The 12,790-nt window shown below is 33.3% G+C and overlaps 1 protein-coding gene across 7 annotated transcripts in view; it reads left to right on the top strand.

Moving 5' to 3' along the window:
* CEP83 (centrosomal protein 83) overlaps positions 1-12,790 on the top strand; it is an 89,882-nt gene that overhangs the window by 45,208 nt on the left and 31,884 nt on the right. For 6 of the 7 annotated variants that reach the window (XM_045553229.1, XM_045553231.1, XM_045553234.1 and 3 more), the window contains 3 exons: positions 5,582-5,696; positions 7,124-7,268; positions 7,382-7,531. In XM_045553229.1, the coding sequence (XP_045409185.1) occupies positions 5,582-5,696; positions 7,124-7,268; positions 7,382-7,531 (410 nt within the window). The other variant, XM_045553235.1, reaches the window with a different exon arrangement.

Below are 12,790 nucleotides of genomic sequence, written 5' to 3' on the forward strand. Positions count from 1 at the left end.
TAGTAGGTACTCAATAAATACTTCTTCAATGAATAAATTAATATTAGTAGCGTGATCTGCATTTATGTTATCTTTAAAAGAATGTGATAATTTGAATATGCCAAAAACATTTTTATATACAAGGTTTTTCTCAAATTTGAAGGTTTTGTTTTCCTCAAATACAATATATATAAGGAATCTAATAACCAGAAATAGGATAGCAATGATAAAAGTATTTATGGAGTTAGACAGACTGGATTCAAATTCTAATTCTTTCCCTTTCTAAAGCTATGTGACCTTGGGCATTTCACTTTCTCTCTGAAACTTTAGTGTCTTCATCTATAAAATGGGACTAATACTTCAGAGTTGTGGCAAATATTAAATGAGATATTATGTATAAAGAATGTTAGCATGTTAGCACAGGGTCTAACAAATCACTCAATATTAGCTGCTATTGGGATTTGGGTCACTTCTAAGAACTTGGCGATAAGACTGGTTTCCGAGTCAATGAAATCATTGCATCTTCTATCAGGGTAGAGTTATATGAAATGACCTAAAACAGGATGGCTCCCAGACTAAAAGGCATTCACTATAGCCTAGTAGAAATACATGAATTTATTTAAAGGAATAATATATTTATTATAAGTTCCTTGGCCAAGCAGTTGCTTGAGAAGCTCAGAAATAGTGTTTATGACAGAGGGGAGAAAGAATTTTAGTCAGCAGAATTTATTGTGGTCCCATTGAAAAGATTATTCTTAATGTGGAGATGAATAAACCAATATGTCTTAATCTGTAGTCATGAAAGAATACATTCATCTCAGTCGGTTTACTCTGAGTCCATGATCACCAAGCAACCTTCTTACTGTATAATTTTGTCTACAGGGAGAGAAGATAGTAATCCTCCAGATTTAAGAGTATTCTAGTTATTGTTATCTTTTTTGTCATAATTACTAAGCTGCCATTGTGACTTTATAGATCACTCTTTTTAAACTTTATTAATGTGAATCTAACCTTGAGAGTCTTCTTTAAATGTGGTGACAAAATTGGATTTCTGTGCCTGAAAGGCTAAAACCATAATTTTAAAGATACTGGATGTTACCTTTGGGAGATGGTCTACCCAGTTTTTCCTATGGCAGACACATACTGTCCTACATTTGCATTATATGTCTAGTGACTCTATTATTGGAATTTCTATCTACACTTTTTATAGTTTACAAAGTGGTTTTGTAGCCAGTGTCTCATTTAATTCAGTAGACATGGCTGACACTAAAAAGAATAAATGAAAATTGGGCAAATAAGATTTTTAAATATTTAAAAATATTTTAATTTCAAGTACAGTCTTATAGTTCATAGGTTAAAATTCGGAGCAGGTAATGAAGTGCAATGGAAAAATCATGGGCTTTGGCTCAGATGACTCTGTCTTTGAATCCTGACTCATTCACTTCACTCACCACCTGTGTGACTTCTGGTTTGCTTAACTTTTTAATGGGGATCATACCTATCTCATGGGATTTTTGTGAAGATTAAAGATAGTATTTAACACACTAAATAGTAGCTGGTGATAAAAATGATAATGGCGATGATTATACACTAATGATATCCTTAAATAAAAAAAATAATGTAACAAAGAATACAGAATTTTGAGCTCATTGACTGATCTGTTCCTCGCTGTATCAGTAACTGTGTGTAACCTTAGGTGAGTTACTTAACATCATTGGGATCCAATTTCCTCATAAGTGAAAAGAGGTGTTGTTCTAGCTGATCTCTAAGAACCCTTTCAGCCTACTAAGATTGTGTAAGTCCTACTAGAAAATAAATTAATAATTTGGTTACTTCTTGATTAAGTAGATTGTATATTCAACAGATATATATTGAATGCCTCCAATTATAGGGTATACAAAAAAAATAGATACAAAACACAATAGAGTAAATTTAGGATACAAAGAGTTCTTTCGTGCTTTTCTTCCAATTCCAGTTTAAAGTATTTTCAATTTTGTAAAAATAATATTGAGTACCCAGTATTTGTAACACATTGTTCTAGACCTGAGTAGCCAGACTGCCTGTTGGAATAACTGGAAGCATAGATGTAGCAATAGGACATTAGATATGCTGGACTTCCACTGTGGCTTCACTTTTGGGGATCACCAGGTACTTTTCCTGCAGTATATTTTACCTAAGCTCCCTGGCTCACCTATGTACTGACCCTGATTTCTCTTCTTTTTTCTGTACATACACCCTTCTCTATTGCTCTTTCCTTTTGGAGTTTGAGCATAGATGATTGCTCCTACTCTGCTGAAGGAAGAACAGCAATTTAGTACGGTATTATTTGTTTCTCTGAGCTTGTTTATTAACACACACTGCTCAGAGTTGCTTGTCTTTTTAAAGGCACACTTGCATTATTTTACATATAAATGGAGTGTTAAAAACCGTCCTTCAACATCTTGCATGTAAAAAGTTTCCATTGGAAGGATAAATTTTATAATACTATTTCAAACATGACTGTCACAGTTTTCTTTGCAACTTGAAATTTTCATCAACATTTTGCACTTCTAGCAAATGGTTGTTTGCAATGCAAAGGAACACCTGGGGTGTGTTTGTCTAAATTATTCAAATTTATAAATGTTTGTTAGATTTTAGAACAAAGTTATGTCAGTATGACTATCAATCTTGCATTAAAAGGTATTACCAAAGATGGCTTGAAAATGATGTCCTTAAAGATGTTTCACAGTGAGGTACATTCTTCTAGTTACCTCACGAGGTTTTTGATATTTAGAACACCAGTAAAAAATAGTTTTAAGGAAGCCATCCCACAGAATTATCCTTTTTTAGCTAAATTAATAAGATCATACCATTTACAGAACTTTGAAAACGATCATAATTTCAGTACCATCGCTTTGGAATTTGAATCCACAACTTCCTAGATAACACATTTTTAAGCTATATTTCTGTTTCTTATATATATTGTTTTGTGTCATTGTGTAGCGATGTATACTTTAACAGATTCTGAACTCCTGTAAAATGTTCAGTATTGCCATTTTTTACATTTATTAAAGTTGTGTTAGTTGTAATCTCTGAAAAGTGTAAAGCAAATTCACAGTATAAAGGCCAGAATGTACATGGAAGACATTTTGTGAAAAGGTGACTTGGCCCAGAGAATCTTTAGAAGACCATGAATCTCTTGAAATTTTATGTAACATTTTAATATTGTGCATTTTATTTAAATAGGAGGTTCTTAGGATTTTTGGAGTCTGATTACAAAGGAAATTAAGGACCAGGGATCTAGAGGCAGAAAGAAACTATTGTGGCTATTTGGGATTTGGTTCAGTTACTCATAGAAAAGTGCTATTTGTCATTACTGAGTAATAAATTTTCATGTAAGTTTTTTATTTTTAATATTAATAATTCCTTTTAGTATGTTTTTAGGAAGATAACAATTAACTATTAGTATAAGTGCATTCATTATGTTATGATTACAGAAATAAGGCACTAAAGAAAAACTTAAGATCCATAAATGAGTAAATTTGAATGAAGAGAGGACAAGTAAATTGTTTGAGCATATACCACTAGTTTAACAATACAAGTAGTCGTGAAGTCAGACCTCACCTGTTGCTTCACTTCCTGTCCACTGTCTTTTCAGTTTCAATAATTATAGTGTAGTTGAAAATATTTTCTCATTTCAGCATACGCAGGGTGAAATGAATAAGGTTTTTATTTTGTAGTTCTTAAAGTTACTATGAAATGAATCAACTTTCTATGAAATAAGATGGTTCTAATTTTCTGCCTCATACTTAAAACAGCTACCTGTGGTTTGTTACTGAGCTGCTATATCATTCTTAACCTTTTACAGTTAGTATATAATAGCACGTTATAATTACGTCTGTCATAGTGATTGGATTGTCATTATTCAAATTTTTAAAGCATTTATAATTTAAATTGTATTTCCATGAAATTATAATGTAATAAATTCAATCTACAGAAAGTTTAAGTGTTAAATATAATTTCTTAGGGGCTTCCGTGTAGTTAAACATCATTTTATGAGACTTAAAGAAAAGAACTTCAGAAAGGAGTTTTAAAAATGCAAGACTGATGTCAGCACAAGGTAGCTGTTTTATGTACTAACATTTAAAAGTCTGCAAGTTAATTTGGAGGGTTGTCTTATTGTAGTTAGCAATACAAAGGCAGTACAATATCAACTTTTGTGTTTGTTTCCTTTAAATGAGAATTTTGCATGAAACCATTCCTTGCAGCATTTTCAGGGCTTTTTGTCAAGGGCATCTCTGCCAATATTACACTTATTTCTTGTCCTTTCCCTCTTTGCTCTAGGACTTCTTCCTGGTTTGTCTCACTCCCAACTCCAGTTCTTGTAGGGTCTTATTGGACTCTAAATAAATTATCCTTTATCCTCCTATTCCTGCCATCTCACATTTTATATATTTGACTTGTATATGTTTATAGATTTCTACCCTGATTTCATAGTTTTATATGTTAGTGTAATAAGTCAGAATACAGGTTTATTTAACCTTTATATCTGTATTGATAAAATCTTTACTATATGATATCTAATTTTAGAAGCACCTTACCAAAGAGAAGGGCTACGGGAAGTGTTAGAGAGTAGTGCAGTTAATTGGAAAGACAAGGCTTTCTTGTTTGCTGTTGTATCCTCAGCTCCTAAAATGGTGCCTGGCATATGATTAGGTGTTCAGTAAATATTGTTGAACGAAAGAAGGAATACTACTTATGAACTAGAATTATTCAGCCTTCAAAAAGGATATCTCAGTGAAGACTGAAAAATGTTATATGATTTTCAGTTACATTAAAAGTATTGACAATTATTTACATTCACTTGGGGCTTTAAAAGAATCAGATTTTGGCAATAAAAGATTAAATTTATACGATTTATATTAATGCGTGTTTCTCCCTCGCACCCCCCACCCATGCTTGCACATGTATATACATGTACATTATTTAGTTACCAAATTCAGTTGATTCTTTTCTTTATTAATTCCTTCCCTCTTAATTTCTTTACCTTCAGTTTCTTAATCTAACACATTTGCATTAGAGTTAATTGTGCTACCTTCAAAATAACCCTTTTGTTTGGCATGTGCAGTTTATTCCCTGCCACTTCTCCACAGATTTCATACCTCCCTCTGCTCTACCTATAGTGCGTAACTCACTGTTTTAAGATCAGACCATGTGATGTTATACTTACGTAACATTTTATATGCTGTTCCTTCTGTTTAGAGTGCCTTCTTTGTCCCAGCACTTTCTTAAAGGAAGGTTCACTTTTTTTCCCTACAGGTGTTTCAGTCATTGACTATTTGATTTTAGATACTTGCACTTAAGTCTTTTAAGGCAAGATTAAGCCAGATGACCCCACCCAGATATTTGTAAAGAAATGTCTCAGTTCTATTAGGAAAAGACTGTTTTCTTGGTATCTCCTCATGCTAAGTACTGTTCCAGGCACTGATACACCTTTCTGCCTGGAAGGTACTTAACACTCCATACTCTGCTATCAAAGCATTTTCTCATTTCCACTTATGTTTTGTGGTATTGAGTGACAAGAAAATGACCAATAGTAATTTCAATTTCTGATTACCAACAGGTAAAAGAACTTAAACATTCAAGCAAACTAGAAATAACAGACATCAAACTGGAGGCAGCAAGAGCTAAGAGTGAGTTAGAAAGAGAAAGGAATAACATTCAAAGTGAACTGGATGGTAATGTATGGTTTCCCATGCTTTTTATTATTTTCAAATAATAAACTAAAGTATTAAAATAGATCAACCTGAATTTTTATTTCTAGATTTTCAGCTTACTTGAATTTTAAAAACGTGGAATGTTTTTGCTTATATATTGAATGTTTTGTTCATTATGAGATATAACTTTTTAAAAAAATCAATCTTATTATGTCATAGTTATTTGATTAATACATAAATTATATAAAACTTTGAAAATGGAATTCTATACTTCCTGGGTTTATAATTTTAAAGCTGTTTAGATCATGTAGTTATTAGTCGTAGGACATTTTAAGTCTAAAGGATTAGGAAGATAGGTGGGTTCCAGGTTTAATATTTTCTAATTTTTAGGTAGACCTTCGGCTAGTTGTTGGAGCCTAGTTCAGTGTAGGTTTATTTTTAAGCTCCGATTTAGTCTTAGAATGTTCATCTCATCAAGTTTTCTCGGAATCGATATTGTTTCTAACTTTCTTAAGGACTTAAGTAAGCTGCCTTTGGCCTACAGCTGTCCGAGAGTTGGTCTGTAGTTGAACTGGCCTCTGTAGTTTCAGAGAGAGTGCATAATGATTTTTTTTTTTTTAGATGGAGTCTCACTATGTTGCTTAGGCTGGCCTTGAACTCCTGGGCTCCAGCAGTCCTTCCGTCTCAGTCTCCCAAGTAGCTGGGACTACAGACTTGTGCCACTGTACTTAACTGCTGTGAATGTTTTTTTTTTTTTTTATTGTTAATTTCTACTTGTTGACTCATGGATTTCCATAGAGTTAGGAAATAAATTTTCCTAGGAACTTAAGAGTTTGGGATTTAGTGCTGCATTCTGTTTTTATTTTAAGTTGATATGAATTTGCTTTAGTTATTCTGTCTGCAAAGTACTTGCCATCTCATGATGAGGGAGATTTGTGAATTCATTAGACAAAGCTGAAAGTTTCCATGTTATTTATATTTCTGCTAGAAATCTAGCAGTTCTGCTAGAAATCTAGCAGTTCTGCTAGAATCACAGGTTCTGAAGGGTTTTGTGATTTTATTCACTGTGCCACTGGCCAGCTGTGTTACGATGTTGTCTTGGAGCTTAGGTCACAGAACTCCTTTAGAGGTGAAGTAAACCTCTTTGGATATCATCCAGGTTGATTGCCTCAGCTCTCAAGATTCAAATGAGTAAATGTATATAATATTTTATGAAAGTATTTGTGTACATGCTAAATAAAATGACAGAAAAATTAACTCTGAGTTTTAGTCTCTTTCATTCTTATTTTAAGATTTATCAGTGAGTAAGGATCTTTGAGAATACATATCCGGAGAGATTTTTTACATTCTTTTGTCTCATTGGCTTATGAATGCTTGCTCTTAATTGCGATTATTTTCATCTTAGTAACACTGAATATAGTATATTTTTCTCCTTAAAAATATACTAGGATTACAGTCAGACAATGAGATTCTCAAATCAGCTGTTGAACACCACAAAGTGCTCTTAGTAGAAAAGGATCGTGAATTAATACGTAAAGTACAAGCTGCCAGGGAAGAAGGTTATCAAAAACTTGTGGTATTACAAGAGGAAAAGTAAGTACTTAATTACCTTAGTTTGAGTGAAATCTCCTTGCAAATGAAAACATTTTGCTGTCATATCATCTTTATTGTTGTTCTTATAACATAATTATCATCTGTTGTTTTAGGTTAGAACTTGAGAACAGATTAGCAGATTTAGAGAAAATGAAAGTGGAACATGATGTCCTGAGGCAATCGGAGAAGGATCAGTGTGAAGAGAAATTGCGGGCGTCACAGATGGCAGAGGAGTCGGCCAGAAGGGAACTTCAGAGTATTAGGTTATATATGCATATATATTTTAAAAATTTTCATTTTGAAATAACGTCAGAGTTACCAAAATGATGTAAAAGTAGTATAAAGAATTCCCATATACCCTTCACTTTGATTCTCCAAATATTAACATATTATTATATAACCCTATTATATTAATCAAGATTAAAAAATTAACATATAATCAGGAAATCAAACATTACTATGATCAAATATAGTGACTTTATTCAAATTGTGCCAAATGTTCTGCTTAAGTCCTTTTTCTGGTCTAAGATGCAATCCAGGATCACATACTGCCTTTACTTAGTTTCCTTTAATTTGGAACATAGTAAACTTTTGGTGAATTCTAGTCAGCTATTTTGTAGAATATCTCTCAATTTGGGTTTGTATTACATTCTTCATGATCTTACGATTAAATTCAGGTTATTCATTTTTAGCAAAAATAAAACCAATCATGTGTCCTCAATGCATCGTATCAGGAGATCATGATTTGTCCCCTTCACTGGCGATGTTAACCTTGATCACTGGTTGAGGTGGTATCTGCCAGATTTTTCCACTGTAAAATTACTACTTTTTCCTTCTGTAATATATAGTTATGCTATGGTTCCCCATATGATACTTTGAGACTGTGTAAATATTCTCATTGTACTTTGTTATCATACATTCTTCCACTAATTTTAGCATCCATTAATAATTCTTGCCCAAAACAATTATTACTCTGTGGTTGGCCAAGTGGTGATTTTTCTATTTCTATTATTCTGTCTTCATTTATTACTTGGAATTCTCCTGAAAGGGAGAGCTTTCCCTTCTCTTCTAAATATTATATCATTATGGACTTAGATTCTTATTTTTTCTGTGGATTATAATATTTTGTTGCTCAAATATTCTCAGATTTGGCCACTGAAAGCCCTTTCAGGTTGAATCCTGTGTCCCTTTGACATAATCCCACCAATTTTTGAGGTTCTTTTTATTTTCTGGCATCACAGGACGTTTTATGCTCCTCTTTTACTTTCCCTGCCCCAGCCATGGAATTAGCTATTTCTCTAAGATACTGTGGTTCCTTTTTAATTGGAGAATGGTATTTGGAAACCAAAATCTCAGCGCTAGGGATGCTTATCGTTGCCAGGGGTCATTCTTTCTAGGCCCTCTCAGTGAACTGAGCTAGGAAATGTTTACATAAACACAAATATACACATTTATTAATATATCTTCATTTTTCTGTATGTGTATAAGTAATCTTGAGTTTATATTGATATTTCCAATTCCATTCTAACACCATGGAGCTCCTTATGGTGTTCTCTCTTTTCATATTTGCAACTCCTTTGACAGTGAGAAACTTGGCTCTCATTATTTATAATGTATTTACTTATTTCTTTAATCCTAGAATTTTACGTAAAGTAAAATTTGGGAAAGAAAATCCTAGAATTTTACATAAAGTTTGGGAATTGCTAACTCATAACTCAGTGAAATGCAAACCTGTTAACTAATGTGTAATATTTCTGTGTAGTTCTTTTTGTCTCTAGCCTTACAGTGTATAGTTGAAATACTGTTTTCCAAAGTTACTTAGGATTTTTAACACCAAACCTTCCTTCAATGTGGTTTTGTTAGTCACTTATAAAAAAAGGTGTATTTGTTTCTGTTTTATTCTATTTTGGTTCCCTACCTCATCCTTGTTTGTTTTATTTATTAATATATGTGGTATGTGAACCATCAACCTGGTTCTAAAGGACAGAATTACAATATATAAAAAACTACTAAAAAAGTGCCAGTTCCTACATCTATTCTACCCTGTTGCCATTCCCTCATCTTTTCCCATCTACTCTACCTCCCTGTAATTAATCTCATTAGTTTCTGGTTTATCCTTCTGGTCCTCCTCTTCCACCTCCCCCCACAAATATCAGATGCATGTATATTTTATTTCTTCTTTCTTATCAATATATCCTGGAAATTGCTACATATTAATTCATAGAGATTATCCTCATTCTTTTTTTACAGCTGCATAGCACTCCATTGTGTATATGTATCAGTGTTTATTCAAATGTTCTATGTATTTGGTTTCCAGTATTTTATGATTGCAACCAATGATACAGTCAGTCTTTTATGTGTATGTATTTTCATATCGTTGGAGGTTTATCTTCAGAGTATATTCCTGAAATAAATAGGTGGGTCAAAAGGTAAATGCATATGCAGTTTTGTTAGATATTACCTAATTCTCATCCAAGAGAAATGTACCACTTTGCATCTCAGTGTAGTTGAATTTGCATTTCTCCTATTACAACCTCCTAAACAAGGTTGAACAACTTCTCATATGTTTTAAGACCAGTTTTATATCTTTTTTGTTTGTGAATTAATTGTTCATACCTTTCCCTATTGTTTCTTTGGTCTTTTTCCTCAAGAGTTCTTAAATTAGGATTATGCTGCACATATTTTTTCCCAGTTATGTCAGGTGTTTTTTGACTATTTTTGGTATTTTTCAAATGCTGTGCAAAAATTTTTACTATATTATCAAATTTATTAATCTGTTATTGCCTCTAGATTTTAAGTCATAGTCTTTCCCTGAACTGAGGTTAAATAGGAATTCACTTTTTTTTTGCTTGTATAGTTTCATTTTTCATATTTACTTCTCGGATGTATTTGGAGTAGGTTCTTGTGTATGTAGTGAGGTATGGATTTAATTTTATTTTTTCAAAATGGCTGATGGATTTTCCCACACTTTTATTAAAGACTTATCTTTGCTCCAATGATTCAGGATGATACTTTTACCGCATTTTAAATTTCCATTTATATTTGGATATATGTCTGGACTTCCTATTCTATTTCACTGGTCTGGTTGTCTATTTGAAGTCTCCAATATTATTGTATAATTGTCTGTTTCTTCCTTCAGTTCTGTCAATTTTTGCATCAGATAGTTTGATTATCAGGTATATAAATGTTTATAATTGTTAAATCTTCTTGCTATATTGAATCTTTGATTATTACATAATATCTTAGTCTCTTGTAAGCTTTTTTGATTTATAGTCTATGTTATCTGACAGTTTGTCCCTGCTATCTTTTGGTTACTGTTTGTATGGGATGTCTTTTTCCATCCTTTCACTTTCAGTTTATTTGTAACTTTGGATCTTAAGTGAGTATCTTGTAGACAGCGTGTAATTATGTCATGTTTTTTAATCCATTCTGACAGTTTGTGATTTTTGATTGGAAACTTTAATCCATGTATATTTAAAGAAAATACTAATAAGTAGGGAATTCTGTTTTGTCATTTGTTCTCTATATGTCTTAAATCTTTTTTGTTCCTCATTTCTTACGTTACTGTCTTTTGTGCTTGTTTTTATTGTTGTGAAACATTTCAATTCCTTTCTTATTTCCTTTTGTTCATATTATGTAGCCATTTTATTTGTGGTTACCAAGGGGATTACATTTAACATCTGTCTGTACCAAAGATCAGCCTGTGGTATAAACTTAAGGCCTTCTCAGGTCTTTTCTGAACCTTTGCCTTTCTCTGGGTGTTCACAGTCATTTTCTGATTTTCCTCCTATATGCAGCTGCTTTTGAGTATCCTTAGTCTTTAATGTCTGGCTTCCAAAACAGCACAAATGGGAAAATGACCCTTCAGGGGTGCCAGCCCTTTAAATCCCCTGGTAGTCACTCAGCCTGAAGAGGAGGGACTTTCAACAGTTGGGGGAGGAGCAACAACAATAGCTGCCTATGTCTTTGCACCTCTGGGATCATAAGCAGCCATCAGTAATCAGAGCATAGATCCCTAATATTTGGAGGACAGGGTGATTTTTTACCACACTGACTCCCAAGCTCTGTGCAAGCTGCTCCTGAAACTCTGCAAGATGCCTGCCATGAGTCTGGGAATATAGGATGGGTAGCTGCTACTAACAGCTGAAATTGACTGAAATTAACCACAATTTACAGTCCAAGCCTTCCACTAGAAGTTGTAAGCCTTCAGTAGACTCCAGATTTCCAAAATACTTAGATAGTTTCTGCCAGTGCAGTTATTGCCTGGTGGGGAGGTGGATTTTTGGTGTTTCCTATTGCACCATCTCCCCCGAATCCTCTGCATTAATTTTTTTTTTTTTTTTTTTTGAGACAGAGTCTCACTCTGTTGCCTGGGCTAAAGTGCCTTGGCGTCAGCCTAGCTCACAGCAACCTCAAACTCCTGGGCTCGAGCAATCCTCCTGCCTCAGCCTCCTGAGTAGCTGGGACTACAGGCATGTACCACCATGCCCGGCTAATTTTTTCTCTCTATATATGTTTTTAGCTGTCCGTATAATTTCTTTTCTATTTTTAGTAGAGACGGGGTCTCACTCTTGCTCAGGCTGGTCTCGAACTCCTGAGCTCAAACAATCTGCCCGCCTCGGCCTCCCAGAGTGCTAGGATTACAGGCATGAGCCACTGCGCCCGGCCTAAATTTTTAAACTTAGGGAGAACTGACATCTTTCTGATGTTGAGTTGTCCTTTTCAGCAACAGAGATACATTTCCATTTATTGAAGTTTCCTTTTGTGTTTTTTCCAGAGAGTTTTAAAACTTTCTTTATGTGTAGTTTGGACACATTTTCTGTTAAGCTTATTTCTAAATATTTAATTCTTGTTGCTATTGTAAATGTGTTTTGTCCTTCAACTGGTATTGTTTGTTTACGAAATCAGTTTTTATAGGTTAATTTTATATTTTACTAACTTACCAAATTCTTTTATTGTTTGAGTTCGTTTGATTATGAGTTATCTAGGGTTTCCCAAGTATACTATCATATTATCTACAAATAGAGATAATATTACTTCTTTACCTATTCCTGTGCTGCTAATTGATTTATCTGATTGCACTGGCAAGTACCTCTAATAAAATACTGAGTGTGTTAGAGATCATAGACATTTTTTCCTTATTCCTCATCTTGTTGAAACTGTCTCTACTCTTTCTTCATTGATTAAGTTGCTAGCTTTAGGATTGAAATATATGTATGTTTTATCATTTAGGAAAGTATTCATCAATTTTTATTTTCTTGTGTTTTTATTAGGCATGATGTTAAAAATTGTCTGATGATTTTTTTTAGCATCTCTGGAGACAATCATGAGTTTTTCCCTTTTAAATTTATTAAGATGGTGTATTAATAGATTTCTTAATATTAAACCAGCCTTAATTTCTGGAACAAACTCCCTTTGATCTTAGTTTCTCTTTTTTGTTTCTTTGTTAAAGGTGGGGGTTTATGTAACTCTTGGTCTGTAATTTTTTTCTTTTTTTAGGGGGATGGGTGGGTGGGTAATGT

Source organism: Lemur catta, chromosome 6, assembly GCF_020740605.2.
Source record: "Lemur catta isolate mLemCat1 chromosome 6, mLemCat1.pri, whole genome shotgun sequence".
Lineage (NCBI taxonomy): Eukaryota > Metazoa > Chordata > Mammalia > Primates > Lemuridae > Lemur > Lemur catta.